Source organism: Electrona antarctica (genome assembly GCF_951216825.1).
Source record: "Electrona antarctica genome assembly, chromosome: 18".
Lineage (NCBI taxonomy): Eukaryota > Metazoa > Chordata > Actinopteri > Myctophiformes > Myctophidae > Electrona > Electrona antarctica.
Window position 1 is genome coordinate 33271962 of NC_136799.1, and position 17678 is coordinate 33289639.

Here is a 17678-nt window from a genome sequence, read left to right on the forward strand (position 1 = left end):
GATGGACCTGCAATTAAGCATCGCTCTCAATATTTTCAACACCAGTGCAATAATTAGAAATGTGTGGTTTCATGAACGGTATCGACATTCTGACATTCTAAATGAACAAGGCAAATATATACTTTTAGCTGCCAAGTACAGAGTATTATTAGATATAATGTACAATATATGTATGCAAGTGCAGCCATACACACACACAGTCACAGGAAAACCCAGACCCCGGCACACAAGGCTATAGCGCTGTCCAGCATGATGATGCTAGATCATTAGAAGTCCCCAATGTGGGGTCCGGGGACCCCCGGGGGTCGTTGAGGGGGTTCCAGGGTCCATTTGGGTTAAACCCAGAGGGTTTTACAGGGTAAAGATGTGTGTCCCGGCGATAGAAATTGTATTAAACAAGGGTCCGCACATGGCCTAATGTATATGTAAAGGTAGAGAATCACAGCGCTATAGATGACTGACATGGATTCAACATCAGTTGAACAGTCATATCTCTTTACATGCATTTGTCAGCAGGGACCAAAGAGACCAACGAGCCTGTCTTTGCCTGTACGTATGTCCCCCCCCCTGATGACAACAAAGGCAACCCCAAAAGCAAATTCCCCTGTGACCTGTGACCTGGAGGAGAAAGGGAGTCCTGCCCCGCTTGCATAGAGAGCAGGTTCAAACGGAGTTTATGACACCCCACCCCCACCCAGCCAGCCACCCGCCCACCGCCCCTCCACCTTCCCCTCCACCCATCAGTGGACACTGGAAGCCTCCACACTGGGGTGGTGGTGGTAGGTGGGGGTGGATGGGGGGGGGGGGGGACAGCCCAGGCATCACTCATTCACTCGCCTCCTAGGTGCCTTTGTCAGGTGATTGCTGGCGGAAAAAGGAAAACAGATCAATACATCTCCCATGGGCCTGACAGGTAATCTTTACCTGGGATGAAATATGAGCGTCACCAGCCCGCTGGATTCCTTAACTGTAACAGGGGCACGGAAAACCACCCCCCCACACACTTCCTGGCCATTGGAAATTCCTTCTTTGGGGGGGGGGGGGTATGGTCTGGCTGAGGGCGGTGTCAAAACGGTGGCCGCTAATTACCATAAAATAGTGGGTTCTTTACGGGTCCATTTGGTTCCATTCGTACACTCGAGAGTTACAGACCCATTTTGAACCCACTTTGAGAACCACTGTCATGGCCACAGGTGAGGCACGCCCTGCCACACCTGCACCCCTCGATGAAACCACACCTACACCCCTCGATGAAACCCCACCTGAAGTCTTCCCACTTCCTTCCTGTCAATTCCCCTGGTACCCAAACTACAGATACTGTATAAAAAGGCAGTGGAGAGAAACTCTCAATAAAACACTAACACGGGTCCAAAACGCATCAATGTCTCACAGGTAGACTTTAGATTAGCCACTAATTAATGTATCACCTGTGTATTTTCTACCTGTGAGTGGGCATCAACCTGAGGCATGTTCTTATCAATCAGGTCTCGTGTCCCCTGAATGGAGCCACCCAGTGTTGCCAGATTTTGTGAGAGAAATAAGCAACCAGGTCTATGAAAACAAGCCCAAAAGAAGCAACTATAGGCCACAGGAGCACTTTAAACTTATATAGGTTTCATAGGTATAGACATTGGCTATTTTAATAGCCAATCTACAGATCTGCAAATCTTGAAATAAAATGTGGAATAATTGGAACACAATTTGGCACGGAGCTATCGCACAAAAATAATAATAATCATATGGCGGTTAGGGATAGGGACAAATAGGCCTACATATTAATTTGGTGGTCCATGATATGAAAATATTTGACAACCATTGTTTTAAATAATATTTAAAACATTTGGAAACAAGCTAAAATCTGCAACTACAAAATATTTACGAGCAACTTTACATAAAAACAAGACCAATGTCGCTTATAATAAGCGGACATGGCTGGCAAGCCGTCCGTCCGTCCGTCCCCACACACCGTGTTCAGGCTGCGGCAGCCAGGGGGGGGGGGGCGTGGCTGAGCACTTTGACTGATTCCTGTGGCAGGAAGTCTTGGGAGACGGAGGCCTTCATTTAGATGAGTGTTGCAACCACAGCATTTATAAATGTCACACCGCATGCCAACATGATCACATAAAGCCTTCTCAAAAGGGATGATCGCAGGAACTATAATTCATGGTAATTTACAAATCTGATACCGCCGCTCATCGATGTAATCTGTTGAATAAGGCTTCGAGGAGGAGCCTTAACAAGACGCGCGGTAAATAGATTGATAATAATGCCTGTTCATTTCGCTGAAAGATATACCGCTGGTAACGAGTTGTGAAATTGAGAACGTATTTCCCCTGGACTCTTATTACTCATATTGTTATTTTAATATTTGTTTTGGAATGAAGAGAGCTCCAAAGGAAAGGGTCCTCGTGATGTTTATTGTTTCTCATCACCCGCTAACCTGCCGTTAGTGAGGACCACCACATACTACTTGATATGTACATTTTGCAATGTACTGATCTTGTAGAGTGTTGATGGTCAGTGTCTGTGATTACAAGTCTGATTGAACTTGTATTAACCAGCTTTCCGTTATTACTTTTAGTAAAAATGGTACGTTCACTGATCCACTTGTGGTGACATCAATGACACTCCGTTTGGTTGGTTGCTTATTTATGGGGTAAGTTTATTTAGACTTAGATTTATTTAATTAAATATAAATGACTGGGAAAAAAACAGTACATTATATTCTCTAACATGTATGCAATGATGCCATTTAATTGATGTATTATTTAGGCAGGGGTTAGGGTTAGATGTGGTTGAATAATTTAATGGTTATTAACGGTTATACTGTTAGTTAACTTTAGTCGTGGATCTGGTGTGGTTATGGTTAACCCATCGACGCCTGGTGCAACCTATACGTTGTTCTACCTTTGATGCCGGAGCGCTCTCTGTGTCTCATCAGCTATTGCTATACATGTAGCAACATAACTATTTAAAGAAAGAATTAATCAGAATTTGAAGGTTTTCATAAACCTTAGGTCAGGCCCTAGAAGGCGTTCCCAGATTCGGTACAGATTCGTACTTTTACTTTTGAAGCCAATACTTTTGTACTTTGACTCAAGTAATCTTTGAATAGTGAACTTTTTCTTGTAAAAGACTATTTCTACAATAGGGTATTGATACGTTTACTTTTACTAAAAATCACAGTCGTGTGAAGTGAGGGGCGCTCTTATCATCATACATCACATTCCGTGCTCAGCCAATCAAATCATCACGTCATTCCGGCTAATCACTTTTGGCGTCTTCCCTTTTCTGCCCTCACTTTTCATCCTCAATACAGTATGTACTTTGCTCAGCCAATCAAATCATCACTATGGGGTGATCAGCCAATCAAATCATCGTGTTCACACAAACAGACAAAGCTGGTCATAGTAGGGGCCTCAAAAATGTCAGTATACATTTTCCACCACTGGATCTGCCTGATGCTGCTCTAACTCCTCTCTTATCTACTTCCTACTCAACGTCACAGTCTGCTCAGTCACAAAGTAAAACAACTAACCACTAAAAAAAAAAAGCACTTTTAAAACAGGTCTGCAGCTGGCCTTGAACTTAAAATGCGCCGGGGGAAATTTGAATATGGAAGCTAAACCGAGGAAGAACAGAGGCGCGCCCTCGGCGTACGGCGTCCACTCTGCCTCCTGTGTTGTGCTAATGAGTAGCTTTGTAGCGAGTGTAGCTGTTCAAATCCATGCTAATAGGAGGCCTGTTCTTTGTGGCGGCTCAGCACCGGCGGTCGCCTCTGTGTGAACTCCACAGCAGCATGTGGCGCTCAAAATGTTCTGATGCTCTCCTATCTGTGAGCTAGTATACCATACCTACAGTACAGGTACCCGCGGATACGCAATCTTGTTGGTTGGTTCCAACGCTGGCAGATACAAAGTAGAGCAAAAAACCCGCTCTCCTCCCTCACCACTCAACCCCTGACCATCACGCGGTGTCCCTGCTGACAAACACTCAGGCTACTAAAGAAGACATAATTGTTGGGCTCGTGTGGGTGGGGGCACAGGTGGCCTGGAGACTGGTGTGTATAGACAGGAGAAAGGGAGGGAGAGAGAGAGAGAGAGAGAGAGAGAGAGAGAGAGAGAGAGAGAGAGGAGCTGCCTGGTTACAGAGTGTCTGGAGGAAGCCTCTTGAAGCTGCCTTCTGCCTGGAGGACATGGTTGACTGTGGGGTGATTAACTTTAACTAGGCTTGATTGCATTAACATTTCTCATCCTTTAAATACTAACTAGAAAGACTGAATGCTGATTTGAAGAGGAGCGATGTGTTCCATGGATGTTCTTTTTTTTTTCCATTCTTCTTTGTGTGCCCAGCGAGAGGAGCTCAAGCGTTCAGTTTATGTTGAGCACAACAGTTCTCTATTGCTACTGTGCCTCCTCCTCTCCTGTCTTGGATCACCCCACCCACCTTCAGTTCTCCAGCTGCCTCACCCCTGCCCTCCCGGGGGGGGGTTAATATACTTCTGGAACATTTAAAGGTCCAGTCGGTCTGAAGCAGAGGCCTGTGGTTCTGCCGTTCTCCAGGTTCCTGCTGCCGCTGCCGCTGCAGCAGCCTCCGGTGCCGCTGCAGCAGCCTCCGGTGCCGCGGTGCTAGTGGCTCTCCATGTCTCGTCTCTGAGCTCATCCTTATGATAAGGAATGCTCGCTGCTGAGGAAAGGAGACGTCACAGTCAGGTTTAATGGCCAAGCATGATTCTACACATTAATGAACTCGACTCCGGTTCACACTTCACACCGACTCTCATTGCACTTACTTTCAACAATCATTCAGCGACAGTATTGACAAACACCTTTGAGTAGATGATACCCACAGTGAGTTGTTTGCAGATGCTTTGGATAGGTATGTATCCAAAGCATTGGCTCACAGGCATCCTATGGTGCGTATAGTTTCAATGTACAGATTATTCATTTTCTGATACTATACTGTTTAGAGTAGACCGATGATAACCAATAACCTTATTGGTTTACCTATGATCCTAGATTACTATCTCTATACATTTGATGTATTACCTCGTGTTGGTAAAGGTATACCTTAATTACTGTAAATCGCTCTGGATTAAGAGCCTCTGCTAAATGTCTTAATAGGCATGTAACGACACACGCAACTCACGATACGATACGTATCACGATATGAGGTTCACGATACGATTTTTCACGATTAACACAATTATTTTCCTGACAAATGACCGAAAAATCTACTACTGAAAGTGACTGCATGGAGTCTGTCTCATTTCTCTCCAAAAGCACGTGAATATGATGGAATATGATTACAGCTCACATTTCATATCACACACTAGCCCCCCTAAAAAAAAATTAATGAAAAAAATGAAAATCGATATTAATTTTTAATAAATAGATACATATCGTCGGGATATAATATCGATATACGATATATCGTTACATGCCTATGTCTAAATCGTAAATTGTATTAGATGTAACTTTATAAAACAGATATTTCTCCTCAATGATTATGAATTTATGATTAGCTGAGCCGCATATGAAAAGCTTTGTAAAATGCTCCATGAACACACACCTGTGACCACGTGCAGTATTCCTCACACCCCGTGTCATGCCCAACAACGCCCCTTAGCTGTTCTACAGTCACTGCGACCGACAGCCTCTTGAGGCTTATTGCTTTAACCCATTTTGACCTGAGATCAGATTCTAAAAATGTCTTCTACATCCTGACAGTTTTCTGAAAAAGCTATGTTTCTGTCAGTCGTTCTTCGATTTTTCAAAAATAGCAGACCTACAAGCTCGTAGCGTGCCACTCGGTGGCGCGCTATGAGCTTGTAGATCTGCTATCTTTCAATAGCTAAAGCATAACATAATGCTAACACCAAAAGGGGTTCCCGCCCAAAATGGGTTAATAATAGAGATTAAATGTAAACTAAATATAAGAAATGTATGAATAAATAAAAGTATTACACAACGGCTGTGGGAATGTGCACCTATATGATTGACAGGCATTGCCCTGCAGACATGCAATGACAAGTCTCATGGTTGATTTAGTGATTCATTAGAGTGATGGCGTCGGAGAAGAAGCTGTGTCTGTCGGTCTATACAGTGCTTTGAAGAGCCTTCCAACCAAAGTGTGTTGGCCACGATGCGAGGGTTCGGAAATTACATCATATTCTTTACAGTAATGCACCTTGGGGGGAAAAAAATAACCTTGTAAACAGGCATTTTTCATCATGACCATTTCCCTATAGATTACTCCAAACAACTGACTCGCTAATAAATATAAAATGTATTCCCCAACCGATGGATGGCTGGTATATATTGAAATAAACCTTTGAGCCAATCCCATCCTAGTAAACTAAGTACAGAATTAATGAGCTTTTGGTCAAGTGAACCCAATCCAATTTGGTCCCATATGACTTGTGGACATGGCTATTAAGAGACCAATCTTTGCCTTTCCTATGATTTAACTCATCCACCGTCTGTCAACTTATACTGATGTGAGAGGCTGTGTGTTTGAGACTTCATACATCCTGGGTTTCACACACACACAAAAAGCCATGGTCATTTTCCTGATTGTGTTGACCTTTAAAAAAATCTCTTGTCTCTGGGAAAATATCTGAAACTGAACTTGAAGGTGAGGGCCAATTTACACAGAAGACGAAAGGAACGCTAAAACAATTGCAGTCTCTAACATGTTTTCTCCCTTTCCTACTTTTCCGTGGATAAATAAATCTCGGCTGGTTTCCCGAAAAAGTTGGCAGCGGGCGGTCACACAAGACGCTTGTGAGGTGGTCCGGGAACAGAGGACAGGGGAACTAGAAGTGACATTGTGGCGGTGGGCTGTCTCAAAGGATTAGGCATTACAGAGTTCACCGGCATGTGCTTTTGTTAGTTCCCATTACACCTGCTCGTGCCTCTTTCCACATGACTTCTTCCCCAAACTGATCCGGCGGGCAAGATAATTGATTAATATTTCTTGAGGGAATGATGACTAACCGTTGCTGAGTTTCAACCCAAAACATTTTTTGGGACGTGTTGGGTTAAACGTGGTCAATGCCTTCAGACAAAAAACAAGGAATTTTCATAATATTTCAATACAATGGCTGGTATTTTAGTCTATGACTAATTCAATTTCTATCTTCTGTCCTGGCATTATATAGGATAAACTGCTTCAAATTTTCATATTTCTCTACATAATATTCATAAAAAATAAAGCTTGTAATTGTAAGCAGTATGAATATAGTATTCCAGCTGGCATTAACAGGTTGCAGTCATCATATTCCGACTTCTCAAAGGATGTGTAACAGTGATATTAATGATAACACAAACTCTTAATTCACCCAAATACAAAAATGTATAATTGTGTCCCCTAAATGTGTAACTGCTTGAGGAGAATCCCTACACGTATGTTCAACGGGTCTGATATCAAGGTCAATGAATGCATTATAGCACAAAAAAAATGATGTCAATGGGAGAATTACAGTACAAGCATTTATTGGGGGGTGATAATGGCAGGCTGAATGGAACCATCTCAGCATCTTAATAAGCTCTCATGTGATGCTCTCTAAAAACAATCATTACAGGCCTTCCTGGAGCCCTCCCCTTCCCCCTGTTTATTAATCTGCTAATTACACATTGACAGTAATGGCCCCACTGACTCCCACACTTAAATGAACAAGGCTGAATAGCCTTTTAATGATTAGTCTCTCTCTCTCTCTCTCTCTCTCTCTCTCTCTCTCTCTCTCTCTCTCTCCCCCCCTCTCTCTCCCCCTCTCCCCCCCTCTCTCTCCCCCTCTCTCTCTCTCTCTCTCTCTCCCTCTCCCTCTCTCTCTCTCTCTCCCCCCCTCTCCCTCTCTCTCTCTCCCTCCCTCCCTAACTGTGTACTGTAGTTTGGTGATAGCACTGCAGCGCCTGCTAAATAAAAAGCTCCACAAAGAAACTAAACTGTAAAAGAAGTCTTTAGCAGCACGGTTCAGATAAACAGCAGTAAAACGCACAAAACGAGGCCGTGGTTTCAAGCGGTGCCTAATGCCCACCCAGTGCACTGCACGCCACACACTGTGTGGGCACACTTGTATGTTTTAGCAAACAGAAAACCAATGCCACCACCAAAGTTTGGTGGAGCAGCAGGCAGGGCAGAGAGAGAGAGGAGGTGGGATTGTGAAGGACACCAGAGGGGCGCAGAGTGGAGCCTGAGAGGGCGAAATAGTGCGGTGGGCTGCATTTCTGTCAGCAGAAGTGATGGCTGAGTGCTGGCGTTATTTGTCTTGTGCTGCCATGCGGGCCTCGCGCCAGCCTGGGCATTAATGAGAGGGGGCCGGACCGCCGGGCAGCGACACGCGGGGCCTCCGACGCAGGTGATCCGTCACGTAGCTGTCCTGCTCCGCTACATGGAGACAGAGAGCCCACGGACCGGCGGCGGTGGCGTTGGGACCCCGACTGACTGAGGACCGGACCGCAGCACACACAGGCACGGACGCACGCGCACACATGCACACGCACGGTTCCTCAGTTGTGCTTCCTTCCAAAACACAGGTAAACGTCCATTAGGTTACATTTAACACTCAATTAAATGAACACTGGAGGTTTTTAGTGCAGTGTGCGGGTAACGGTTCTACGCCTCTTTTTGAGCTGGTAATCAAACCTAGAATTATTGAGTCATTATGTGAGCCACCATGGTTACACTGGTCAGAGGGATAAGATGGTTGTCTTGCATATTTCACTATCCCACTACTCAAAACCAAACTCTAAGCTGTAGAAGATGGTTTCACAAGTTAAAGTATTGCTTTTTTTGTAAGTATTGATAAAAAGGATTTATCAAGTATTGATACAAAGGATTTATCAAGTATTGATAAAAAGGAGTTTGCATGTTCTCCCCGTGTCCCCTAGGGTAGGTAGGTAAACTCACAAAAACATGCAGTAATCCTGGTCTCTAAACAACCTCCCCCTGGCCAGCCGGGGCGCCTGATGGAGGGGAAAGGAACTGGTCGGAATAACGTGTTCTTTCCACACGCTACGTCCGGCCGGGGAAACTCTCCCCTGTCAGGTGAAAAGAAGCGGCTTGGACTCTTCATGCATTGAAGGAAGCATGAGGTCAGTCCGCTGCCCGCCCCAGGTTGGCAGAGGAAGTGTAGCGCCCAGGATTACATTAGATAATTGACACTGGGTGAAAAAATTGGTTGCAAAATCGTGGAATAAAAATTAAGAAAAAAAACAAACAAAAACAAAAAAATAATAGTTTTCAGCACCTCGGACAGCGGCCTGGGGCATCCCTCAATAGGGATTAAGTGCAACCGCACGCAGTGGTGGAAAAAGTACTCAATTGTTTTACTTAAGTAAAAGTATCAATACTGCAATGTAGAACTACTCCATTACAAGTAAAAGTCCGGAATTCAAAATGTACTTGAGTAAAAGTACAAAAAGTATTGGTATCAAATGTAAATAAAATAGAAAAAGTATGAAGTACTCAATATGCAGAATGTCCCATGTCAAGATTGCAAATGTATACAAATATTTTGAAAATAGCAAGCTCACAAATTGTGAAATGTATATAGTGCTGAAGTGGTTACTGTATGATTTGTAATAATAATCAAAATAGTAACTAGTTACTAAAGTTTCCAAATAATTGTAGTAGAGTAAAAGTACAATATTTGCCTCTGAGATGTAGTGGACTAGACTAGAGGTAAAAGTACTGGACATACTGGAAATACTCAAGTGAAGTACAAATACCTACAAATTGTACTTGAGTACAGTAGTTAAGTAAATGTACTTAGTTACTTTCCACTACTGACCGCATGCTTAGGCAGGCCAGGAGACATTGCATTCCAATGATTTCACCTTGCAACATGTGCCCGTGACCATTTCCCCCATAATTGTTTAATTGTAAAAGTTATAGGAAATAAAATATTTTTAATTGCAAAGAAAAACTCAGTTGTACGAGTCCTGCTATACACACCACACTGTCATGTACCAGGTTAGTTTGAGTTTATCACCTTCATCCCTTTCTAGATGATGAAGATGAAGGGCATTAAATGAGACAGCAGAGGAGGTAGAATAGCATTAATTAATGAGTCTGCATGTGAAACGAGCCAAAGCAGTTACAATCTATCTGGATCTTCACACTCTGCATCTTTCCCTGACAAATAAATCTCTGACTCAGACCCAAAAATCCTGTGTGGATTTGATTGATATTTTTATTTTCTAGTCTAATAATATATTATATATAGTCAACTTTTTATTTCGCAATGGGAAAAATACAAGAGAAACAAAAAGATTCCACTATCTTGCAGCCACAATGGATCCAACTTGAAAGACAAAACGGGACTTCAAGCTTCACTTCATAAAATACTTGACAATATACAACAAAAGCTTGATGTGCTTGTAAGGAATGGTTGTCTACAGCTGTAGTTGGACTGATGGTGTTGGTGAAAAGCACAGAGAATGGCCAATTTAAGACTGAGAAGTGGAACGGTCAGCTAATCCAAACGGATACCTCTCTTGAGAAGTTGTGTTGGGGTATTTTCACAGCCAGCTCCGACACTGTGCGGTAAAGTGCTAAAAGGCTAAAGAAAGAAGACAACTCAACAGCTGGGTTCCGTCTCTGCAGCAATTCCCTACGGGATCCTGGGAGACACCTCCAGTCACAGACCATTCTCACTCCTGATTACAGAGTTTCAAATCAACGGCTGGTGCCTAATGTATACTTTAGTAGTACGACAGTGTCCCACGCCAGAAACAGCATATCTACAGGATCACAATGTGTCGCACCGCAACTCGGAAGCTTGTAGGTTGCCTATTTTTGGCATGAGATACCTTATATGACAGAGTAAATTAGGCTTAACACCCAGTTACAACAACCTCACTCCCTCCGGCCAACTCACACAGTTGCTCCTCGCGGTCACGAACGTTCACTAACCAAGAGATGGTCTATGCTCAATGGAACGCAGAGAGAATACACCTTTCCGTGCAAACAAGGTGTTCACCAGAAACCTATTCTGTTCCATTTTCCCCAGGGAATGTTTAACAATTTACAGCTATATACATTCACTACGATGACTGTTCTGGTGAGAACGGCAACAACCCCCCCACAACCCCCCCACCCCCCCCAAAAAAAAGAAGAACAGGCACACATAAACTGTGAGAGCTTGTCAGAAGGAATGCGCATCTCCTGGCAGCGGTGAGATTACCGAGCAGAGGCGCGCTGGAGCAGCCCGCCAAGGTAAAGATTTATACAGAGCAGTTGCAGCCGCAGAAACTGACATTGGGCGACAGGGGATGCATGATAAATCACTGTGGACAGGGGGCAGCAGACTCAAGATGCAGGAAAACACACTCCGAATGACGCCATGGGGAGACAGAGACGCTACCCTCAAATATCCTTCTTTTAAGGATATTTGAGGATTACAGGGGCACTGACACAATTCATCACCTCCAAAAGAAAAAGCGGAAAATTATTCAAACAAACAATTGTTTTTAAACTGTTCATTCGTATAATTGAATGTAATCTGTCATCTGATTCGTGCTTTGTTTTTGTTTACATCGTACACACAGCTGACTGACGTAATTAGCGGGAAAAGAAATCATCATCTATCATGTTTGAGATTTTCCCCACTTGTGTATTATTTCCCCCCCCATTCGCTCACCCTGGCAGGCAGCGGAGCGTGGAAGTTGCATGCCCCCCGCCCCACCCAGGAGGAAATTGAGGGATACCCCTATTCGTGATTCTGCACAGTGAATATGAAGGGTCTTTAAGGGGCAGGGGTGAATCTTTTTTTAGTTTTATGGGTGGTGGCTCAGCTCCGGGGAGGTGAAGGACAGAGTTGCCGGCCATTCCATCACTCAGTGCAATAAATGGATGCAATCTGTATCCCAGTAAAGCATTGGCTGTTTTTAAATTCCACCTCTTTTATCCAAATGAATGATGGAGCCCGGTACAGTGCACTGTGCGGCGATATTAATATACATCAGGGGCCTGCACCCCTCACTAAATCAGGGAACCACCAGCATTTGTTATTTAAATGACAAACGGCGGCTTCAAGAACGGCAGTGCCGAGCGGGAGACACGGGAGAAGAAGAAGAGGTGGACGAACCAATTCAGATTTCAATCCGCCAAAGACACAAGACCCCCGGGCCATCAGTCTAATGAAAAAAGGCAGCTCAACCGGTCCGAACGGGCGGAACGGCTGCTGCTCTGTGCCACCCCCCCCCCCCCCCCCCAACAAGGGGCCCGCTACCCGTCACACTTCTATTTTACTGTTCTACACATGGGAGGATAGCTCTCTACACCCTGCACCCAATATAACATGGCTAACAAGCCTGATGGTAGACTCCCCTCTGCTGTTAAACAGGTTCACACACTATCCCAAACACCACCACACAGTTACACTTACTTACAGTACACGTTACATACGGAACGCGATGCAGATGTTTGTTTTTTAGGATAACGGGTTACAGAACAATATTCCAAAACTGTCCCCATTTTCTAATGCAAAATGTAGCTTTGAAAATACACTGGGGTCATGTGTGTGGCGCACTTTGGACCATGTGCACGATGTCTCTGTAATTTGACTAATAAAGCAACCGCTCCAATAAGGGTTGGATTGAGAGTTCAGGAGGCCAGAGGGGCATCATCATCAGTCCTGTGGAGGTTATTACCTGATGTTGAGAGAGGCACGGCAGAAGTCTTCTTCCTTCTCTTCACGTCTCCGGTACACAACAGTCCCAGATGGACATTAGTCTGTCTGTGGGACGGAGGCAAGCAGACAGACAGACAGACAGACAGAAGCAAATTAAGACTCATGAGAACGCCACAACAGACACATAATACAGAAACACGCAGCAAATGTCTAGAAACACTGTCGTCCCCAGAACTTTTTTGTGTTGTCTTTTTAGCTCAAATGTCTGACTGTGCTGTTTACAATTCTGTCTAAAAAAGTAATCAATCAATGAATTTGACCGATTTAAGGGGTGGAACAGAAAATGTGTCGAGCGAAAACGTCCTACTTCCTAGATCATAGTTAGTTTACAGTTACCCCATGCATATTTGTTTAAAGATGGAGTGCCGTGATTTCTTTCCCCCCTAAAACATGATCAGGTACTATGATTATACTAGGAGGAAGATTGTTTTAATTAAGTTAAAATGATGGCCACACCCACCAGTTCATTAAGTGTACCTGGTTTTCACCTTAGCACCAACCACCTGAACTTAAGCCTCGCCCACAGCTGTGTGTTGTATGATAATGAGAGAGGGGTTAGGGTTATGATGTCACAAAAATGGTGTATTTTCGATTGGGCCTCGACTCAAAGGCTTTGAGCTTTCAGGAAGAAACCAAAAATACAAATAAGACATTTTTGAATATTCTAACCACACCTGGGGGTCTACTAGAGTAATCTTAACTCCATAGACACATACAAAACAGAAAAAGTACAACAATTACGGTACTCCATCTTTAAGATGTAATTTTTACACTTTGATATAGTGATTTTTAGTTTACGCCATTCATCCGATCTTTTCCACAACACACGATCAAACACAAACGGTGCAATAGGACGAGGGGGGAAGGGGGTACAGGTGTTGTAGGGTTCATGTGCCTGAGTCACTGCAGAGTTCACATAAACAAATTACACCTGCTCTATATCTCCTCCACCATATGTCAGACGCCCCGAAATAGGAAGAGCTCCCCATGGACTGTCACTGCCTGATTACTGAGATGTAAACTTAAGGTCAAGGTCCTTACCATCGCTGGGGCTGGGAGTGGGTAACATGATGGGTTGACATTGTTTTGTGTGTATGTACAGTGTGCGTGCGTGCGTGTGTGCGCGCACGTGGGTGTGCACATGTGCATGTGCATGTGTGTCTGCTTGCGCATGTACGTGCATGCGTGCGTGAGACAGAGAGAGAGAGAGATAGATAGATAAGACTAAGGTAGGACTGAGCGATATGGACAAAATCAAATACCACAATATTTTGTATCTGTGCATGGGGAAGACTATTGGTGGTGCTTTCACAAAATAATGTATTTACACTATGAGATTGTTTTTAATCAATTATCATTAGTAATGACGTATGACAACAATATTACAATATCCCAAATGATATCTAGTCCGATATAAGCTAGTAGGCTATAAATATTGTGTAAAAAAAAAAAAAGGATTACCCTCATGGGTGCATTTGGTTCCATATTTACACTCTCTGCAACAAATTACCACTGAGAATGTTACTGTGTAATCTGAGGGTTTAAATAAGGGCATGGGTGGGCTGCAAAAGTAACAACCCGGTAATAAAGCAAGAATGGAGCATACCTCCAGCATAGGTGGCATTTCATAGTCGCACACAGCCTGCAACCAAGTGACAATTCAAAGAACACGCAGTGCTATTTGAAAACACCAGTAAAGATGACCTGTAATGAAAAAAAGAAGGGGGAAAAAAAAAGAAAAAGGGGACTTCTTGACACGGTGACAAAATAACAGCGGGGCCGTAACGGAGGGGATCCTTGTTAACCCATTCAGGCCTGACCTCGAAATTTAAAAAAAAAAGTTTTCTAAATCATGACAATTTTCTGAAAGATTTGAGGCACATTTTAACGATTTTTCAAAAATAGCAGACCTACAAGTTCATAGCGCGCCACTCGGTGGCGCGCTATGAGCTTGTAGATCTGCTATTTTTCAATAGCTAAATTATAACATAATGTATGTAACCACCAAAAGGGGTTCCCGCTCAAAATGGGTTAAGCACAGTGGCTCAGGGGAGGACTGCAGGCTACATAAACCTCAGCACCCCTAACAGGCATGTGCTAAGATAGGACCCTGTCAGGGCAGCCTTTAAACAGGCTACGTGTTCCATGACCTCAACACCCATAAATCACGCGAGGGGGTGGGTGTGCGAGGCGCTATAGGGTGGGTGCTGGGTGCCGCGCGGGGCACGCTTTGAGCGAAGTCTCTATGTTGTATAATCAATAGATATAAAAATAAATGGCTTGACCGTTATTCTCTCCCTGCTACCCCTCTCTAATAAAATCCCAGTAATGCATATTTCATTTACTTTTATACTTATTGATTACCTGTACTCCAGTTAGTAAATCACGCGTCTATCGATCCCTCAATCGTACCCCTGTCGGACAGCACATAACCAGCCATTTGCGCCCCTGATAAAGAGCTCAGACATTGAACTCCCCGCAGTAAATCTTTGCAAACTAACTTTTTAATTCCAAAATCGATCCGCGTCTTAAACGTCGCATTATTTCACAAGGCACGCCTGCGGTATTAAAAGTAATACCCTGATGCATTTGGTCTTAATGCGCGGAGGTCCATCCCTCCATCTCGTCCCTCATTACAGTGAGACCCAGGTACTGTGGGGCCCCCTCTCTGCGGCTTGGAGGGAGGCGCGGGACCCCTCCCCTGCTACTGCTGCACTCAGGGGCCGCCGGGCGCCCACTGAGACACTCAGCGCCATGCTAATCAAACATTAGAATACCATCAGCTGGCTCATTAAACAAGGCAAAACACCACCATTCATCTCACACCAGAACCCAGAGGGTTTTATTAGCATGTTAGTCGGCTCGGTGCAAGTCTGAAAAAGGACTTGTTAAAATGGAAAAGGGAAAGAAAAGAAAAGCAGAACGTTATTCGACATCTGGCATTTCATCGTGGAAGACAGATGCTGGTCAAATGTTGTTTTACTGAAAAATGTTCAAACAGAATAGGAGGGGGGGGGGGGGGGGGGCAGAGAAATGTTTTGACTGACAACGCAGCGGTGAGGAATGGAGGCAGAGCAGCGCAAATCCAATAAAGATGGCTGACAACAACAACTAAATTCTATCAATGACGCAAGGACATTGAGGAAAAATGTCTCCAGGATAGATTTTTCCAGGTCATAAGAGACACTTCTAAATGCAGTGCAGTTCCTTAGGGTGCAGAATAAAGGAGCAGTGACACAGGGTCAATTGTAATTCAGGCGTCCACATCCAAAAGCAGATATATCAATTAAAAATAATAAATCAGAAAAGGAGCGAGAAGCTGCAGATACAAAATGGCCATCTATTTTCATTAGGGTACATGGCGCCTCAGGTGTGAGCAGGATCTCAAGATTAATAGAGGTATTCAAATGAATCAGAAAGGATTAGGGTCCCCTGGGAGCGTGATCAATAGCTGCAAATCAATAATCAATAGGCCACTCACACCAATATACTAACTGCTGACACCGAGATCTCACAATTAAAATGAAAACTGGGAAGGCAGTGGCGTAAGACTATGATTTATCTCGCGGTGCAAATGTCATTTAGAAATAAATAAGTCAATAGATAAAAGCTGCTGGTGGCCGTCTCAGGTAGGAGGCAGCTACGCATTTTAACATGGCCACCAGCCCTGAGCATTACAACCAAATCCCACAAAGCATGGCACCTATTCACGCGCCAATACAAGGATAAATAGCATACAACCCCATGCAGCCTTTATCGCTGAACATCAAATCTCTGATTGTTGCTGTCAAGTCCCACCAGGAGATGACAGCTTTTATTAATACAGTATCATTTCAAACCTGGCCAAGATACAAGATTAATGTTTACACTTTACCCACTGAGAAAAACACTTTTCTCTCAAGGGTGTTTGAAAATAAAGAAAAGTCAGATGTATGGGAGCTCCGTGGAGGGAATCGATCATGTGAATATGTTGGTCAAACGAAATGAAAATATAGTGAAGTCAATAGTGGCCATTTTAAAGTCCGCTATGAGCACGGCACCGTCCAAACAATTACTGTCAGTTTTATCTGAGAACTGTCGCCATACGAGAAATAATCAATTCTTAGGAACTGTACTGTACATAATATGTATATATACTGCAAAGTATGTACAGGAGTGTTAAACCTACATGCATCCTTAACCCATTTTGGGCGGTAACCCCTTTTGGTGTTAGCATTATGTTATGCTTTAGCTATTGAAAAATAGCAGATCTACAAGCTCATAGCACGCCACCGAGTGGCGCGCTACGAGCTTGTAGGTCTGCTATTTTTGAAAAATCGAAGAACGACTGACATAGAAACATAGCTTTTTCAGAAAACCGTCAGGATGTAGAAAACATTTTTAGAATCTGATCTCAGGTCAAAATGGGTTAAGAGTGGAAACAGGCAGAACAGTAAAGGGGTGCAGTCAGTCGGTACAGTGCATGCAGGGCTGGGTCGTAAGGAAGCAGGAGCCATCTCACTGGAGAATGGATTTGAGCAGCTTGGGGAGATGGATTCAGCATGAGCTGTCCAACGGGACACATCTGAAGCCCCCCCCCCCCCCCCCCCCGCCACCCCACCCGCTTCTGTCTCTCAGTCTTCGTCGTTCATTTGGGAGTATGATTTATACTTTTTGAAGTGAAGGGTCTTGAATCCTGCTATAAAGGAATTAAGAGTCCTCCCCCGAGTCTACCATTCAAATGAGAGCATGGCAGGGATATGAGGGCTGTTAAATAGAGAGAAATTAGTATTCACAATGCCTCTAAGTGGAATCTGAAGGAACCTTTCAGGTGGAGAAGAAAGGGACAGTTTAGAAGAGAAAGGCCTCAGTCAGGGGAGGCTTTTCATAGCAGTCGTGTATTTGCCCCTCTTCAAGGAATGATGGCAAGCTCTGTGAAACAACCCAAGAGAGAGAGAGAAGTGTGCTTCAAACTAAATTAAGAATGCATCATAAATAGACA

At 43.9% G+C, this 17678-nt stretch overlaps 1 protein-coding gene across 3 annotated transcripts in view; it reads right to left on the reverse strand.

The window, feature by feature from the left end:
* Window positions 1–771: 771 nt before the first annotated feature.
* LOC306942566 (G patch domain-containing protein 2-like) overlaps window positions 772–17678 on the reverse strand; it is a 30869-nt gene continuing 13962 nt past the window's right edge. For 2 of the 3 annotated variants that reach the window (XM_079528552.1, XM_079528553.1), the window contains exons 9-10: window positions 12657–12742; window positions 772–4686 (exon numbers count right to left, since the gene is read on the reverse strand). In XM_079528552.1, coding sequence (XP_079384678.1) covers window positions 4511–4686; window positions 12657–12742 — 262 coding nt within the window. In that variant the 3' untranslated portion in view covers window positions 772–4510. The remainder of the gene's footprint in view (window positions 4687–12656; window positions 12743–17678) is intronic. The other variant, XM_079528554.1, reaches the window with a different exon arrangement.